This window comes from Puma concolor, chromosome C1, assembly GCF_028749965.1.
Source record: "Puma concolor isolate L17-30 chromosome C1, mPumCon1.1.hap2, whole genome shotgun sequence".
Lineage (NCBI taxonomy): Eukaryota > Metazoa > Chordata > Mammalia > Carnivora > Felidae > Puma > Puma concolor.
In genome coordinates, this window is record NC_141674.1 from 35478803 (window position 1) to 35498475 (window position 19673).

The window sequence follows — 19673 nt, forward strand, 5'->3', positions numbered from 1 at the left end:
AAGGAGAATTGCCAGAAAGAAAAACCCTAGGGCTTACTTTTGCAGGATGGATCCCTTAATGACCAGCTCTTCATCCAAGTCTGCTTCATTAGCCATGAAGAGCAGCCTCTTTCCTGTGCTGTCCACTCCAATGAAGTCACGCTGCTCCACTGAATCATACAAAAGAAAGAAAATCAAACAAAGCCATTTGCCCCTGCCTGCATGACTAAGTCAGGGGGACAGGGCACCTGCTCACAATTCTCTTGGAACTAAATACAGGATTGTTATATATATATGTTTTAAATACTGTGTTATATCACAGTGTTTATCACAGTGTTTAAAACATGGGTAGTCAAAATATTTTTGTATTGTTCTAAAGGGTATTATTAGGTTAACTAGTGAAGTTTGAATAAGGTCTATAGATTAAAGTACTGTAGCAATGTTAGAGAGGTGGGGGGCAGGATACACACTGATTTAAAAGCAAAGGGAATCATGTCTGCAACTTATTCTCAAACAGCTCAGAAAAACAGTAATAGTGTATGTACTACATTGTGTATACATATCATACACTGAATATATATCATTAGAGGGAGAAAATGATAGAACAAATGTTAACATTTGGGGAATTTGGGTAAAGGATATATAAGTTCTCTGTACTAGTCTTGTAATCATTCTGTAAATGCGAAATTATCTCAAAAACAGAGGTAAGGAGTAAAGATATGTTAGTCTGACTGTGGTAATCATTTCACAATCATGTCTACATATATCAAAACACCACTGTACACTTTAAATACACGTAATTTTTCTTTGTCAAAAATAAATAAAAATTAATAATAAAAAGCGGACTATGTAGATAAACCATAAACTCACTACATGGCACAGAAAGTATAACAAGGAATTCTTTCTCTGCAAAGAATACCCTAGGTCTGTGCACTGTGGAAATGAGAAAAATATTATTTACAGACATGTATATTCAATCAACATTAACTGTATGTCTATTATGCATTAGATTTTATTCTGTATGAGACAGCATTCAAAGAAAATAAGGTGCATTTTTACTAGATGTGGAGGGTTCTTTGGTAGACAGTGATTTTACAGGCTGTCATATTATTGCTGTTTTCTGTGTTAGATTTCTTTCGGCCAACCAGATTATAAATTCTTCAAAGGCAAGCTTATGATTCCTTTATATCTCCTTTAACATCTAGTACAGTGTTAGGCACTTAACAAAATCTCCTACTAACATCTGAGAAGCTGAGGAGTACCTATAGCTTACAAAAGCATTTTCACATAGAGGCAGCATAGCATAATGATTAAGAAGAGAGCCTCTGAGGCCTGACTACCTGGGTATGAATCCCACTTACTAGCTGTATGTCCTAAACAAGATACTGAACTTCTCTATTCTTCAGCTTCATCTGCAAAATGGGTATCATAATAGTGCCTACCTCACAGGCTTGTTATGAGCACTATATCAATTAAGATTTGTAAAGTTCTTATAATACTGCTATTAAATCAAACATTAAATAAAATGTTTTGTTAAAAAAATTAAACAAAATGCATGCTCTCATTTGATCCTCACAATAATAAAGCAATGATTTAATACCTTCTTGAAAGAAGAAAAAAGTTGAGCTCTAGAAAAAGTTTTTCCTTTTTTTTTAAATTTTAAAAAAAATTTTATTTATTTTTGATGGAGAGAGACGGAGCACAAGTGAGGGAGGGGCAGAGAGAGAAGGAGACACAGAATCCAAAGCAGACTCCAGGTTCTGAGCTGTCAGCACAGAACCCGACACGGGGCTCAAACTCACAAACTGCGAGATCATGACCTGAGCCAAAGTTGGATGCTTAACTGACTGAGCCACCCAGGCGCCCCGAAAAATAGTATTTCTAAAGGTGAATTTGTCTGTCTCCTACTGACAGACAACAGCTACCAAATAACTGAATGTGATTCACTGTTGGCTGCAGTTGCCTATATACCTAGAACCAAATGTATTACAAGTGTATAATGTGTTTTAGCTCAGGTGCTTGAAAGCATTCATTCCCTGGGGCCCTGGGTGGCGCAGTCGGTTAAGCGTCCGACTTCAGCCAGGTCACGATCTCGCGGTCCGTGAGTTCGAGCCCCGCGTCAGGCTCTGGGCTGACGGCTCAGAGCCTGGAGCCTGTTTCCGATTCTGTGTCTCCCTCTCTCTCTGCCCCTCCCCCGTTCATGCTCTGTCTCTCTCTGTCCCAAAAATAAAATAAAAACGTTGGAAAGCATTCATTCCTTGAGATGGTTTCTGGTCATCTTATCACATGCAGTGTCTGAATCTAAATAGGGAGAAACTATCATAAAAAAATCATATGCTGGGGGGTGCTTGGGTGGCTCAGTTGGTTAAGCGCCCAACTTCGGCTCAGGTCATGATCTCAGAGTTTGTGGGTTCAAGCCCCGCATCAGGCTCTGTGCTAACAGCTCGGAGCCTGGAGCCTGCTTCAGATTCTGTGTCTCCCTCTCTCTCTCTGCCCCTCCCCTGCTCACACTGTCCCTCTCAGTCTCTCAAAAAATAAATGTTAAAAAAAATTAAAAAAAAAAAATCTTACGTTGGGGTGCCTGGCGGGCTCAGTTGGAAGAGCATGTAACTCTTGATCTCAGGGTTGTAAGTTTGAGCCCCATGTTGGGTGTAGAGATTACTTAAATAAATAAATAAACTAAAAAAAAAAAGTTATATGTTATTTTTCTCAATGACCAAGATTAGTGAACTCCAAAGAAGGAAGGGCAAATAGTGCCAATTTGAGGGTAAGTTTTACAGGGAATTTCAATTGAAGCAAATTTTGCAGAGAATTTCAAATGCCACACAGCAGATATGACATATATCAGTTCATCCATTACATGGAAACTTGAGAATATAAAGGTTTGCAGCAGTCTGATTATGAGCCAATATTTTAAAAAGAAACACAGAAATGTTATTTTTGGATATATTTGGAGTGCTTACTCTATCCAAGTCCTTCAGCCTACAAAACCTCAAATTATTGAATGTCTTGGGAGCAGTGATTTTCAAGTCCATGTTTCAGCTATGTTGCTCTTTACTCACATTCTTCACTCTCAGGGGCCCCTCCTTATATTTGCTTCCTTGAAGCTACCATAGTAACCAGGACCTCAGAATACACTACAAATTATAGGAACTTGTTTATGTTCTGCTTTAACAAAGTAAATTCTACTTTGGGAGCAGAGAAGATAACATCAAAATGTCCATCCTGAGAAGGCTACAAAAATAAGATTAAGCAAGCAGATTAAGAAAGAAACTATGAGGGGCGCCTGGGTGGCGCAGTCGGTTAAGCGTCCGACTTCAGCCAGGTCACGATCTCGCGGTCCGTGAGTTCGAGCCCCGCGTCGGGCTCTGGGCTGATGGCTCGGAGCCTGGAGCCTGTTTCCGATTCTGTGTCTCCTTCTCTCTCTGCCCCTCCCCCGTTCATGCTCTGTCTCTCTCTGTCCCAAAAATAAATAAACGTTGAAAAAAAAAAAATTTAAAAAAAAAAAAAAAAAAAAAAAGAAAGAAACTATGAATTACCATTAAAAAAATTCTGTCAACTAGTCATATTTTTTTTCTAGTTGATTTTTATTTATCTGACACTTCTGTCTCCTCTATTGTCATTTACTTATCCATTCATTCATTCAACTAATAAATAAACTTGTGCACCTTCCTTGTGATAGGCATTACATTTATAGTAGGGAATTCCAACTCATTTTATGAGGCTAGCATGATCCTGATACCAAGACCAGACAAAGACATTATGAGACAGAAAAATTACAGGCACATTCGTTATATAAATACAAGAATCTTAAATAAAATATTAGCAAATAAAAACTAAAAACGTATATGGTAGAGTTAAAAGGGTTACAAATTTGTTGTACTTCTTCAAGAGGTAAGGTCTAGAATGTACAATGGTATAGCCACCATGGAAAATTGTTTGGCGGTTCCTCAAAAAATTAAAAAAATAGAATTACCACACGATTCAGCAATTCCACTTCTGGGTAGACCACCCAAAAGAACTGAAAGTAGGGTCTCACAGAGATAGTGTGCATACCCTTGTTCGTAACAGCATTATTCACAATAGCAAAAATGTGAAAACAACCCAAATTTCCACTGATGGAGTAATAGATAAGCAAAATGTAATATACACATACAAGAGAATATTATTCAGCCTTAAAAATGAAGGAAATCCTCATGCTAAACACGGAGGAACCTTGAGGGCATTATACTTTATGAAATAAACCTGTGACAAAAGGACAAATACTGTATGATTCCACTTACATATGGTACTTAAAGTAGTTAAAATCATAGAGACAGAAAGGATATGGGGCACCTGGGTGGCTCAGTCGGTTGAATGTTTGACTTCGGCTCAGGTCATGATCTCACCGTTCACAAGTTTGAGCTCCGCAATGGACTCTCTGCTAATGTCAGCGTGGAGCCTGCTGCAGACCCTCTGTCCACCCCCGCCCCCTGTCCCTCTCCTGCTAGTGCTCTCTCTCTTAAAAATAAAAAATAGGGGCGCCTGGGTGGCGCAGTCGGTTAAGCGTCCGACTTCAGCCAGGTCACGATCTCGCGGTCCGTGAGTTCGAGCTCCGTGTCGGGCTCTGGGCGGATGGCTCAGAGCCTGGAGCCTGTTTCAGATTCTGTGTCTCCCTCTCTCTCTGCCCCTCCCCCGTTCATGCTCTGTCTCTCTCTGTCCCAAAAATAAATAAAACGTTGAAAAAAAAAATTTTTTTTTAAATAAAAAATAAACATTAAAAATAAAAAGATGGGCACCTGGGTGGCTCAGTCGGTTAAGCATCTCACTTCGGCTCAGGTCATGACAGCTCAGAGCCTGGAGCCTGCTTCAGATTCTGTGTGTCTCTCTCTGCCTCCACCCCTACTCACACTCACTCTCTCTCTCAAAAATACATAAACATTAAAAAAAAAAAAGAAAGTATAATGGTGGTTTCCAGGGATTGTGGGGGGAGGGGAGGGGAATGGGGAGTTATTGTTTAATGGGTATAGAGTTTCAGTTTCACAAGATGAAAAAAGTTACACAGATGGTGGTGATGGTTGCACAACATTACACATGTATTTAATACCATTAAACAGTAGGGTCGCCTGGATGGCTGTTTGTAGAGCTTGCAACTCTTGATCTCAGAATCATGAGTTTGAGCCCCACATTGGGGGTAGAGATTACTTAAAAATAAATAAACTCTTTAAAAATACCACCAGACTGTACACTTAAAAAAAGATGGTAAATTTTATATGTATTTCACAATTAAAAAAAGTGAAGGAAAAAAAGTGCTCACAGGAGAAAAAAAGAGGTAAGATCTAGTTCTCCATCCTTTAATATCTAAGCTAGCCTAGCAACTAGCTTTAACAGAGTGCAATGGAATGACACAGTCTGAATTCCACGCTTAGCCTCAGGAGACCTTGTGTGTAGCTTCTTCTACTCTCTCCTCCTCTTTTAGAAGGAGATAGAGAGAGCACATGAATGGGGGAGAGGGGGCAGAGGAAGAGAGAGAATCTGAAGCGGGCTCCGCGCTGAGTGTAGAGCCCGATGGGGTGTTTAATCCCACGATCCTGGGATCATGACCTGAGCCGAAGTCAAGAGTCAGATGCTCAACTAACTGAGCCAACCAGGTGTATCTTCTCTTACTCTTTTAGAACCTGCTGCTGTTATATAAACCAGCTTGGGCCTCCAGAATGGCAACAGACTGGATGAAAGAGAAACTCAATTATCACAGCTTAGGCCCTAGACATATTAGTGTACCCAACTGTGGTAGGCAGCTGCTAAGAATGTTAATTGCCTCTTGGTAATCACACAATTTCTGTATCCCCTCCCACTGAGAACAGCTGGCTGGCTAGCAATTTGCTTCTAACCAACAAAATGTGGCAAAAGTGATGAGATATTATTTCTGTGATTCAGTTACATAACTTTGTAATTTCTGTCTTGTTAGAAGATTCTCTCCTTGCTGGCTTTGGCAAAGCAAATTGTTATGTTGAAGAGGCCCAAGTGATAAAGAAATGAGGGCAGCCTCTGGCCAACAGCCAGCTAGAAACTGAGGCTCTCAGTCCAACAGTCCTTCGGGAACTGAAATTCTGCTGACAAACAAGAGAGCTTAGAAGCAAATTCTTTCCTAGCTGAGCCTTCAGATGAGACCTCAACCCTGAATGACAACTTGATTTCAGCTTTCTGAAAGACTCAGAATCAGAGGACCCAACTAAGCAAATGCCTGGACTCCTGACCCACTCTGTTGTTTCAAGATGTTAAGTTTATGGTAATTTGTTATATAGCAATAGATAACATACACTAGCAGCAACAGAAAACTGATACACTAGCTAATACCACTTGAACAGAGATGAGACAACTCAGTTATAATAGGCCAAACTACTAACCTAAAGAATCATGAGCAGATTACATACATCTTGCTACATTTTTTTTTTTGCAGTGTTTAACTTTACATTAAAAAAAAAAAAATTCAATTTATTTAAACTAAAACAAAACAAAACAAAACAAAACAAAACAAAAGCAGTTCACCCATTTCTACCATCTACCTCTGGAAAGCACCAATCTGTTCTCTGTATCTATGAGTTTAGTTAAAAAAAATTATTTTTTTAGATTCCACATATAGAAGAGATCATATGGTACCTGTATTTCTGTTTGATTTATTTCACTTCACATAATATCCTTGAGGTCCATCCATGTTGCTGCAAATGCCAAAATTTCATTCTTTTTATGGCTGAATAATATTCCATTGTGTATATATACTACAACTTCTTTATTCAATCATGTACTGAAGGACACTTAGGTTTGTTTCCATATCTTGGTTACTGTAAATAGTATTGCAAAGAACAAGGGGTGCATATATCTTTTTAAATTAGTGTTTTTATTTTCTCTGGAAAAATACTCAAGTAGACTTATTGGATCATATGGTAGTTCTATTTTTAATTTTTTGAGGAACCTCCATACTGTTTTCCAAAATGGCTGCATCAATTTACATTCCTACCAACAGTGCATGAGGGCTTCTTTTTCTACGTATCCTCACCAACACTTGTTATTTCTAGTCTTTTTGGTAATAGCCATTCTAACAGGTATGAGGTAGTAGCACATTGTGGTTTGTATTTCCCTGATGATTAATGATGTAAAGCATCTTTTAATGTACCTATTGGCCCTCTGCATGTCTTCTTTAGAAAAATGTCTATTCAGAGGCACCTGGGTGGCTCAGTCGCTTAAGCATCTGGCTCTTGATTTTGGCTTAGGTCATGATCTCATGGTTTGTGAGATCGAGCCCTGCATCAGGCTCCATGCTAAGTGCATGGAGCCTGCTTGGGATTCTTTCCCTCCCTCTCTCTCTGCCCCTCTCATACTCATGCTCTCTCTCTCTCTCAAAATAAATGAATAAACTTAAAAAGAAAAGGAAAATGTTTATTCAAATCTTCCGCCCATTTTTTAATTGGATTGTTTCTTTTTGCAATTAAGTTGTATGAGTTCTTAGCCCCTTATCAGATATATGGTTTACATATATTTTCTCCAATTCAGTAGGTTGCCTTTTCATTTTATTGATGGTTTCCTTTACTGCATGGAAACTTTTTAGTTTGATATAGTTCCACTTGTTTATTTTTGCTTTTGTTGCTTTTGATTTTGGTGTCAGACTCAAAAATCAAGGAGACTTATCTCAAGAAGCTTACTGCCTATGTTTTCTTCTAGGAGCTGTATAGTTTCAGGTCTTACATTCAAGGCTTTAATTCATTCTGAGTTAATTTTTGTGTATGGTATAAGATAGTGATCCCATTTCATTCTTTTGCATGTGGCTGTACAATTTTCCTAGCACCCATGGTATACTGGTTCCTTAGTCATAAACTAATTGACCATATATGTGTAGGTTTAATTCTGTGCTCTTTATTCTGTTCCACTGATCTGTGTGTCTGTTTTTATGCCAACACAATACTGTTTTAAGTATTATAGCTTTAAAATATTTGAAATTAGGGAGCATGATGCCTCCAACTTTGTTTTTTCTCAAGATTGCTTTGGTTATTCGGGTTCTTTTACTGCTCCATACAAATTTTAGGATTTTTTTTTTTGGTTCTGTTTCTGAGGAAAATGCTATTGGAATTTATTTTAAGTTTATTTATTTATTTTGAGAGAGGAGAGAGCATGCATGTGAGCTGGGGAGGGGCAGACAGAGAGGGAGAGAGAGATTCCCAAGCAGGTTCTGCACTGTCATCGTGGAGCCCAACGTGGGGCTTGAACTCATGAATTGTGACATCATGATCTGAGCCAAAACCAAGAGCTGGATACAATCGACTGAGCCACTCAGGTGCCCCAACACTACAATTTTGATAGGGATTACATTGAATAAATTGAATGAATACATGCTATCTTTTGTATAAAATTAGAATAAGTAAAATAATACATATATCTTTTAGGAATACAAAAAGCTGAGATATAACTATATGAAAAAGAAAGAAAAAAAAGAAAAATAATAAACACAGGATTCAGCAAGGGTACCTTAGATAGGGACAATAATGAGTTGGGGACACATGGAGATCACATTGATAGAAGTTGTTTTAAATTTTGAGTTTGGTGGTGTGTTAAAAAAAAGAGATTAGTTTCAGAAATTTTTCAGAATTGAAGACTTGAATATTCAGATCGAAAGGCCTGTTATCATCTAACACGGGATGATATTACACCATACTGAGGATAATCAGTGTGAAATTTTATAATTTTGGAAACAAAAAGATTGTATAAGCTTCCCAAAAGGTTGGGGTGGGTGGGTGGGAAGGTTTCATGCAGAGAATGAAGAATCAGAATGGTGTTAGACTTAATAGAAAAGCTAGAAGACAGTGAAATAATACCTTCAACATTTTGGGGAAACATGATTTCTAAGAGAAGATTATACCCAGCCAAAATATCAAACAACTATGAGGATAGAATAAAGACATGCAAAAGCTCAAAAATTTATTTTTTACAAACCTCATCTCAGGAGGCTACAAGAGGATATGTTCCACAAAAGAGTGAGTATAAACTAAGAAAAGAGGAAAAAATAAAATAAGGGGCGCCTGGGTGGCTCAGTCAGTTAAGTGTCTGACTTTGGCTCAGGCCATGATCTCACAGTTCGTGAGACTGAGCCCCACATTGGGCTCTCTGCTGTCAGCACAGAGCCCACTTCAGATCCTCTGTCTCTCTCCCCTTGTTCTCTCTCTCTCTCAAAATAAATAAATAAAAGAAATAAACTGGGAAAGAGGAAAATAATGACTTTCAAAATATGACAGTGAAGGGTGAACCTAAAATGGTAGTTTCACAGCAGAACAACTAATCCAGAAAAGCTCTAAGAGAGATATCTTCAAGAATCTTAAACTGAGAGAACACTGAATGTGTTGGAAAGTAATGAGAGGAATTCACACAACTGACGCTGATGTTGAATTAGTAATAAATACACAGAAAAATAAGCAAATGAAAAAACAAGACAATTTTTAGAAAAATAAAAGGAGGAAGGAGAAAATCATATACAAGGTTCAGCTGTGAATACCATTTAAACAGTTATAGTAAACATTAAATATTCAGTTAATAAATACTGCAAAAATTGGGGAGACTAGAAGTTTACATGTGTGTGGTGGGGGTAGAGGGTACGGTAAAACAGAACTACAGCTTTAAGTTCCATAGTAGGAAATAAGTAAATAATTCCTAAAACTAAAAATACGAAGACATAGCAAAAAAAAACCCAAAAAACAACAAACCACGTTATTTGGAGATGTGGAATTAAATGTGAAAAAAAGTTAGCTAAAAATGTTGAAAGTGGCTGCCTCTGAGTAAGGTGAGAATAGACAGGGCTAACGACTGCTATTTATTATAATATAACTTGGATAATTCCATCAGTCTTTAAATTATGAGCATATAAAACTTTGATAAAAACAAAAACTAAATTCAAAAAAGAAAGAAAAAGAAAGTCCAGGCTATGGAGTCAGAAAGCATGGGTTCAAGGTCTGATTCTACCACTTACCACTGATGTGATTGATATTAAGCAACTATCCACAAAATGCTGGTAGGCCATTCATGGATATAAAACTTGGTAAATAACAAAACTACCTAGCCCCGTTCAATGGATTTTATTTTATTTCATTGTTTCAAGTTTTTATTTAAATTCCAGTTAGTGAAGATATAGTGTAATATTAGTTTCAGCAATTCACTAGATTTTAGTTTGAGAGCAAATCTTATCTTTGTTTCCCATATGAGGCTTAGCATAAACTTTACATATAGTATGTTCTAAATTCAATGACTATATCAAAACCTAATGCATTTATAAGTCAGGGATCTCATTCCAAGTAGCCTGTCTGCATATTAGTAAGTTGTTCCTCCTTCTTTTCAAATACCATGTTTTTAAATATATTTCCCTGTAACTGGGGCATTAAATTGCACCCTGTATTTTACATATGCTCCTATTATTGTACACTGTGACTTATAAATTCTAGCATATTTGAACCTACTTCTGCATGCTGTTTCTTCAATCACAACAATTTCGATTTTCAATATGCTGGGATTTCAAGTCAGTTCTGTTAAATATAATTAGAAAGAGTGGGGGAGTTGGGGATTGAGAAGAGAAAAGAGATAAAGCAGAAACCCAAGCAGAGAGTTTTCTAACAGTTCAGCTTTGAGAAATAAAGAAAGCTGAAGCAAAAAAACAAACAAAACAAAAAAACCCCAAAAAACAAACAGGCTCAGAAGGCCTGCCAACATTTGTTAGTGCAGAGGGAGCTAAGCTGATTGAGAGGTGACAGCCAAGTGACAGCTTTCATTTGTGTGATTCTCAAGCACACTGATATTTATTGAATCTAGCCTGGACCAAGGCTATATAACTCTGAGAAGTGGGGAGGAGTTTAAGAAATACTACAGTGAACTGGATGGACTAAATAAAAGTTGAATCTAATTTCTCTTACTGGGTGGAGGACAATAAGAATTGCCTTTACAGGTAGGCTCCTCAACCATTCGATAACATCTATTGACTGCTATGGGCCAAAACTAGGCCAAGTGCTGGGGACAAAATGAACAAAATAGAATATAATGATCCCAGCTCTTACAGAGCTTACAGTTGAGTAGAGGAGAGAGTAAATAAGACAGCAGGGCTACGATATTTAGACAAACAAAGGAGTATGATTTCATATTAGAGGGTCAAGAAAGGCCCCTCTCAGAAAAGAACTTGAAGGCTAAGCTAAATTTAGAGTACGTGTGTTGTGGGGAGAGGGGATGGTGAGGATTTTGGGCAGAGAACAACATGTGTAAAGACCTGGAGTAAGGAAAAAAAAAAGTCCCAAAAATCCAAACATGAATTTGATCTTGCCCTCCTCAGAATCTACCATCTACAAATCTTCTGGGAAAGAAATGGCAAGAGGGGGAAAGATAGTTGCTGAAACATCTAGCCATTAGTCATTTTCTTGTTAAGTTGGTAAGAACACCATTTGGGAAACTTGGACCTACCGGATCCACTCTATTAAACAATATCTGGGAGAAAGGGGACTGTAGCCTATTCTGGCACATAATAACAGCTAAGAGGCAGACCAAATATACAATCTGAGAATATTAGGGTTCTTAAAAAAAAATTCTTGTCATTGAAATGCATAGCATTCCACAGGAGGAATTTATTTTTTGTATTATTATTTTTAGTGTTTATTTATTTTTGGAAGAACGTGAGAGTGTGTGTGAGCACGAGTGGGGGAGGGGCAGAGAGAGAAGGGACAGAGGATCCAAAGTGGGCTCTGTGCTGACAGCAGAGAGCCCATGTGGGGCTTGAACCCACAAACCATGAGAACATGACCCAAGCCAAAGTCGAATGCATAATTGAGCCAGCCAGGGGCCCTTCCACAGGAGGAATTTAAAACTCAGTTATTTAGGTGAAACTCAGCTTTCAAATATAATAAAATACAAATACAGAGAAATTCAAAATTTCATATTAAGAATAGAAAATCCTTCTATAACACAAATCTGATCAGACATTCTCGTTTAAAATTCCTCAACAACTTGTGCTCACTTCAGCAGCACATACAATAAAATTCCTCAACAACTCCCCACTGTTTTTTTTCTAAGATGTTCTTTTTTTTTAATGTTAATTTGTTTATTAGTTTATTTATTTATTTTGAGAGAGAGAGAGAGCATGTGCAGAGAGGGGCAGAGAGAGAGAGAGGGAGAAACAGAATCCCAAGCAGGCTCTGCACTGTCAGCGTAGAGCCTGAGGTGGGGCTGCAACCCATGAACCATGGGATCATGACCTGAGCTGAAATCAAGAGTTGGACATTCAACAGACTGAGCCCGACATGGGGCTTAAACTCATGAACTGTGAGATCATGAACTGAGCCAAAGTCGCATGCTCAACCAACTGAACCACCCAGGTACCCCAACTCCCCACTGTTTTGAGGATAAAGTCCAAACTCTAGTCTGATCTCTGTATCCTCTCCAGTCCTATTCCCTGCTTCCCTGTCTTCTGTAATTACACTTCAGCTAAAAAGCAGGTTACCAGTGTACATCATATGTTCTCAAAGAGAGGAGTCAGCTTAAATAAACTTTCAATGGCCAAGGTGTGACAATTTAAGCATCAAAATTGTTTTTTTTAATATTTTTTTCTTATTACATTTCTTTATTTTTGAGAGGCAGAGAGAGACAGAGTATGAGTGGGGGAGGGGCAGAGAGAGAGGGAGACACAGAATCTGAAGCAGGCTCCAGGCTCTGAGCTGTCAGCACAGAGCCCGACATGGGGCTCAAACTCATCAACCATGAGATTATGACCTGAGCCGAAGTCGGATGCTTAACTGACTGAGCCACCCAGGTGCCCCTAAAATTATTCTATTTTTTATTTGAGAGGGAGAGGGAGAGGGAGAGATAGAGGGAGAGGGAGGGAGAGAGAGGGAGAGAGGGAGAGAGAGAGAGAGAGAGAGAGAGAGAGAGAGAGGATGAAAGTGGGGGAGAAGGGGAGAGGGAGAGAGAGAGACAGTCTTAAGCAGGTTCCATGCTCAGTGCAGTGCCTGACATGAGGCTCAATCCCATGACCCTGGGATCATGACCTGAGCCAAAATCAAGAGTTGGATGCCCAACCGAGTCATCCAGGTATCCCTAGTTTATTTTTTAATATTTGATCTTAGATTTTTTGTTTCTTAGATATATGCATTCAATTATTTGAGCCTTAAACACAATGCAAATAATTCTGAGTGCTCCTCTCTGCACACAAATCCTCTGGACTTTACAGAATCTAATCAATAGTTCTAAGCCTCTTCAAGTCAGGAACTGTCTTTTCTGACTTTATGTCATCAACCCCTAGCACAGTGCCTGCAGTGCAATCAGCTCTCAATAAATGAATCAATTTTTCTCTTTTTCTTTCTTTCTTTCTTTCTTTCTTTCTTTCTTTCTTTCTTTCTTTCTTTCTTTCTTTTCTTTCCTTTTCTTTCTTTCTTTTCTTTCCTTTTCTTTCTTTCTTTCTTTCTTTCTTTCTTTCTTTCTTTCTTTCTTTCTTTCTTTTTCTTTCCTTCTTTCCTTTCCTTTCTTTTCCTTCCTCCCTTCCTTCCTTCCCTCCAACATGGGGCTTGAACTCATAACCCTGAGATCAAGAGTCACATGCTCTACCAACAGAGCTTGTCAGATGCCCTAAATTGAACACATCCTTTATTTTCAATAAATGTTTCTTAAGTGAAAACATGAATGACAATAATAATTATAAAAACCTAACATACAAATAAACCAAACTCCAGTCTCCTTACCTGTTTTTTTTTTCCCCTTTTGACCTGGAACTTGTTCTAAGCCATCTTGGCCTTTTCTCATTAACATCGCAAGGGATGCATCATGAGCTCTGAACAGGTCTACAACTTCGTGTAAGGCAACATCTGTTATGAGATCACAGCTCAGGACTAGAACATCTGTCTGTCAAATGGAGAAGGGGAAAGTCAATATCACAAAAGGCAATGGATCACGAAAATCATCACAGGACAAACTTACAATGGCTTAGAAGCACACACAAACTGGACACTTGTTTTCAAACTTTTTTTATAGCAGCAGAATAAGTAACATAAATAGGCTGTTCTAACTGAATATCTGCCTCTCCTTGGGTGAGCCTTATTGCTGCTGAATCTGAGGGACCACTGGAATCCTGGGCTCTAAGGAACAGAGTCTGAAAACCACCACATTGTCTATTTCCATGAATGTGTAATTAATGATCATAAATTTATATATCCCTTTACAGTTTGAAAAACATTTTCACATAGTCTGATGATTCCATATGGTTATGAAATACTATGAAACAGTCACTTTGCTATAGTACTAGAAAATAAAAGGGTGAATATAACATAAGTCCCATCTCTCAAGGAAACCAATGTAATTAGTAAATAATTACAATACAACCTCAGGTATGTATAAAAGCACTCATTTAATTCTTATAATAACACCATGGTGTGGGATTATTATTAATATTATTAGTTCTCATTTTTATGGATAAGAAATATGAAAACTAACTACCACAGTGTCTGGCACATAATAGGCATTTAGTAATTATTTGATGAATGAATGAATAAATCAATGAAGTAAAAAAAAGATTTTCTCATGTGGTGGGTATTCTGATTGCAAGTCTGGTAATTCAGATTAATTACAATAATAACAAATAATAGTAATTAACGTTTACTGAGTGTGTACTATTGGCCAGGAATCATGGTAACTTTGCATGCATTCCCAATCTTTAGAACACTATGCAGTAAGCACTATTAGCATTTGTACTTTACAGACAAAGAAACAGGTTTACTTAGGTAACTAAGATCTAACAACTTGTAATGACTATTCATATAAATAAATAATCTGTACTAGTGAATAGTGTTTGAAGAAACATAGCTTTGGTAGTTTGAAAACCAATTTAAGGGAGTTTCTAGTCCACAGTATTAGGCACCCAAAACACCTAAACTTAGATACTTATAAATTTTGGTCTGTCTAGTACCCAACACTATGGGTACTAGATATCAACTGGAGTATCATATTTTAGGAGTATACTTGATAAACTAAAAAAGCATCAATAAGAAGATGATCAAGGTGGTCAAAGAGCTAGAAACATAATAGTGAAAGAAGAGAAGCTGTTTAATAGGGAAAAGACTGTAGGGGAGACAGTGGGCAGGACAAGGATTATGGGGTGGGATTAAGAAAGAAAGAGATAAAAGCATTCTTGGGGCGCCTGGGTGGCGCAGTCGGTTAAGCGTCCGACTTCAGCCAGGTCACGATCTCACGGTCCGTGAGTTCGAGCCCCGCGTCGGGCTCTGGGCTGGTGGCTCGGAGCCTGGAGCCTGTTTCCGATTCTGTGTCTCCCTCTCTCTCTGCCCCTCCCCCGTTCATGCTCTGTCTCTCTCTGTCCCAAAAATAAATAAAAACATTGAAAAAAAAAATTAAAAAAAAAAAAAAGCATTCTTTATTAAAAACTTTATTTCCTAATGTTTATTTAGTTTTGAGAGAGAGAGAGAGAGTGGGGGAGGGGCAGAGAGAGAGAGGGAGACACAGAATCCAAAGCAGGCTCCAGGCTCCAAGCTGTCAGCATGAACCTGATGCAGGGCTTGAACCCACGAACCGTGAGATCATGACCTGAGCTGAAGCCTGACACTTAACCAACTGAGCCACCCAGGTGCCCCTAAAAGCATTCTTTAAATACCTGGCAGTCTTTTCTCCTTTTTTTTTTCTTCTTAATGTTTATTTTTGAGAGAGATAGTGCAAGCAGGGAAGGGGCAGAGACAGAGGGAGACACAGAATCTGAAGCAGGCTCCAGGCTTTGAGAGCCTGAAGCAGGCTCCAGCACAGAGCCTGACAGAGGCCTCGAATCCATGAACTGTGAGATCATGACTTGAGCTGAAGTCTGATGCTTAACCGACTGAGCCACCCAGGCACCCCAATACCTGGCAGTCTTAAGGAAGAACCAAATTTTACCTGAATAGCCCAAGAGCAAAACTAAGAACAAAGAGGAAACACAGGAAGAAAAGTATTTTTAGTTTCCATATTAACTTATATCTGTCAATCAGAGCTAGTCAAAAAGAGTAATTTTGTAAGGCAATGAATTTCCCATCATTAGAAGTGCTCAAGCAGAAACTGGATTATCACTTGCAACAATTCACTTACCTAACGTTTATTTTTTTATTATTTCTTAATATTTATTTATTTTTGAGAGAGAGAGACAAAGTGTGAACAGGGGAGGGGTAGAAAGAGAGAGACAAAGAATCTGAAGCAGGCTCCAAGCTCTGAGCTGTCAGCACAGAGTCCGATGCGGGGGCCCGAACCCACGAACCATGAGATCATGACCTGAGCCAAAGTCGGACACTCAACCGACTGAGCCACCCAGGCGCCCCACTTACCTAACATTTATTGAGCACTTACTCTATGCTCACCCAGGCCCTACTCTGAAAGAGTGCACTAGGAAGTGTTAAAGTGAGTGGCTAAGAAAGGCTACTTAATATATTTTTAACAAATTGCTACCTATACATTCTGCTACTACACTTTATCATAAATGCAGAAAACAGAAGTCCCAAAACAATCAATGGAAAAATGAATTCCTTAAATTGCAATTTAAATTAACTACACAAATGTTTCTCAATAGCACACCTGCAGTTTCTGAGGGGGGCCTGAAGTAAAGCCTGATTCCTACTGCCCTTTCTGAGTCAACCAGGGAAACTCCTCTTTTACTAATTTTATTTTCTTAGATAGGCTTCTGTATAAGCTTTGGCTTGGAAGACAGGTTTTGCTATTTTAAAAAGTCTGAAAAACACTGAACTAAATTATTCCTGGTTTAAGAATAAATAAAATGAGTATCTACATGGACATTCTTGTACGTGGTTCCTGCTCTTCTAAGATTTTAATTTAAAATCAAGATTCCTGCTTTGGGTGGGAAAAATGGATGATTTCAACTCACATTCTACTACAGTAAAAAGTCATGTTTCCTCAGAAATTGAGGCTCAGGAGGAAGCAAAACATAAGAGACTCTTAAAAACTGAGAACAAACTGAGGGTTGATGGGGGTGGGGTGGGAGGGAGGGAGGGGTTGGTGATGGGCATTGAGGAGGGCACCTGTTGGGATGAGCACTGGGTGTTGTATGGAAACTAATTTGACAATAAATTCCATATTAAAAAAAAAAAAGAAATTGAGGCTCAACTATAAGAATGCCTTGGCTTGGTTCTTTTAATTTTTTTTTTTTTTTTTTTACATTTGTTTATTTTTGAGAGACAGAGCACAAGTCGGGGAGGGTCAGAGAGAGAAGGAGACAGAATCTGAAGCAGGCTCCAGGCTCCGAGCCATCAGCAAAGAGCCCAATTTGGGGCTCGAACTCACAAACTGAGATCAAGAACTGAGCCGAAGTCAGACACTTAACTGACTGAGGCCTTGGCTTACTTCTTGAAATACAAGAACCATCATTTCTTTTTCTACACATATAACTTATTATTTATAGCCTAAACAATTCCTTTTGAGAGCCTCTTCAAGTTAAAAAGTTCAAATTTGGATTTTTTCTACTCTTTTGCTTAAAGCTATCTTAGTTCCTTCTGGATTTTAACAGAGCTAAAAAAAAAAAAATTTTTTTTTTTTTTAGGAAAAAAAATTCCTAACGTCACCATCTAGGAACCACCAAATATTAGCAAATCAGCCTATGTATATGAAAGCTCAGGAAGAGATAGCATACAGAACCCTACTTCTTGTAACAATGCATAGGAAGGCAGGGAACATGGGCTATTATTAAAGACATATCAGGACAGCAGTACAGAAGTCCCATTTCATTATAATGAAAATGACAGTTTACTGAGAAAAGAGAACTTCTTTCTCTAATAAGATGGCTGATTTTTGCAAGCTGACTGTTCTACAATAAATTTAATTATCAAGTGTACTCCAAAGTGAAGAAAATGATCCCAATGCAAATGCCTCTGAAGTGGTGACAATGTCATCTTGGAAAATAAGTGCGGTTATCATTGAGTATTTGCCAAAAATAAATCTGTCAGTGTAGTGAATGACAAACAAGTCCTGGGTAAATGTGAACAGTCTACCGCTTCGTTTTTCTCTTTGCTTTTAGATGACTTTTTGCTAAGCTGAATGCAAAATCCCCAAGGAGCACAAGAAACAGACCCCTCCCCCCACTGTTTGGTTGCCATCTGCTCTCAGTGTGAAAAGAGAGGCGTCACTCAGAAAGGGCAGGGCTTGGGATACAGATGGAGGTGCTACTCCATCAGGCCCTCTCCTGCCTCTATCCCCAGAAAACGCTCCATCTAAAACTCACTCAAACCAAACACATTCCCATCCTCTTTGCAACTCCACCACTTCCAAAGGGAAGTCTTTGCTCTTTGATCAATGTACGTTGTTTCCAAAGCTGGAAATCCTGGAAAAAGAAACAAAAGTCTAAAAGGAAAACAATCATCCTTGTATCTTCATACTACCACCTATTTCTCTTTACATTTTTATAAATGCTATAATAGAAAATAAATAACTGTTGTTTGATTTTTATTCTAAAAATGTAAAGCCCATTCTAGAAATGCAAATATTCTTCTACTAACTGGAACCCAGAGAGAAAAAGCAGAGAAACTGTTAACAGCCAGAGGCATTTCTGATCACGTGTGACCACAAGCCATGAATAAACATAGACTGTTTGGACTGTGAAGGAACTGTATATCTGAAATGCAATTAACTTGAAAAGTTCCCTGGACACACCAATCCTCCGCTGCTTCGTGTTTCAGGTAACCAGTTCTTTTCTAACGCCAACAGTAAGCCTCTTCTTTTGCAGAGACCAAATGGAATCTCCTCAGACCTCCCTACTCACTGTTCTAATAGTCCTCAGTATCCCTTTATCCCAAGTCTGTTCCTTTAGAAGGGTTAGGGCAATGTCAAGCGCAAAAAGCACGGCTCTAAAGGATCGCAAATGTGTCCAGTTTTGACAAACTGTATGGAAACATACAAGGTCTTTAAGGGAAGGTGAAAACAGCATGTTAGTGTTTGGGGAGAGCTCAAGACCTCCAGGAATTCAAAATTCCAACTGCTGCCAGTTAGTTTTGGCTAAAGCAAACAAATTAAGCTCAGAAAACCCAATTACAAAGCCATGGCAAGGCCCAGAAATTTCTCATTACAAGAACATTTTCAATCAAGCCAAAACCACTGAGTAAAACTAGAAGAAAAAAACAAAAGTTAAATCAGAAAACCGTATGTATGTGTGTGAGCTGGTAGCGGTATGGTGGGAGGTGGTAAGAGCTACTGGGAATAGCCTTTCTTCTTTTCCTGGCAGCTGCTCCATGACAGATTGTTATAAATAACACAATCTGGCAAACAATTTCCTATGGCATGGAGAGAGAAAAACACTTATTCCACTGGAAGAAAACCCGTAAAGGCAAGGTAACCTCGCTTTTACCCACCCAGCACTTCCACAAACAATGGCTATGATCCAAATCACCACCCTGTACTCCACCCCTGCCCATATGGAACTAATGAATTCAGCTACTTGGTGCTACTACGAATGTTTACAATTTACATTTCCTATGCGGTCCAATCCCAATCCAACCGTCAAGAGTAGTTTGGTGTTTTATTTTTTTTTTTTTTTTTTTTTTTTTTTTAATTTTTTTTTTTTTCAACGTTTATTTATTTTTGGGACAGAGAGAGACAGAACATGAACGGGGGAGGGGCAGAGAGAGAGGGAGACACAGAATCAGAAACAGGCTCCAGGCTCTGAGCCATCAGCC

General features: G+C 38.5%; 1 protein-coding gene across 3 annotated transcripts in view; it reads right to left on the reverse strand.

Annotated features, from left to right (window-relative positions):
* Window positions 1-19673, reverse strand: part of EIF2B3 (eukaryotic translation initiation factor 2B subunit gamma) — a 125501-nt gene that overhangs the window by 74209 nt on the left and 31619 nt on the right. For all 3 annotated transcript variants that reach the window (XM_086716794.1, XM_025932703.2, XM_086716795.1), the window contains exons 4-5: window positions 13710-13869; window positions 38-149 (exon numbers count right to left, since the gene is read on the reverse strand). In XM_086716794.1, the coding sequence (XP_086572920.1) occupies window positions 38-149; window positions 13710-13869 (272 nt within the window). The remainder of the gene's footprint in view (window positions 1-37; window positions 150-13709; window positions 13870-19673) is intronic.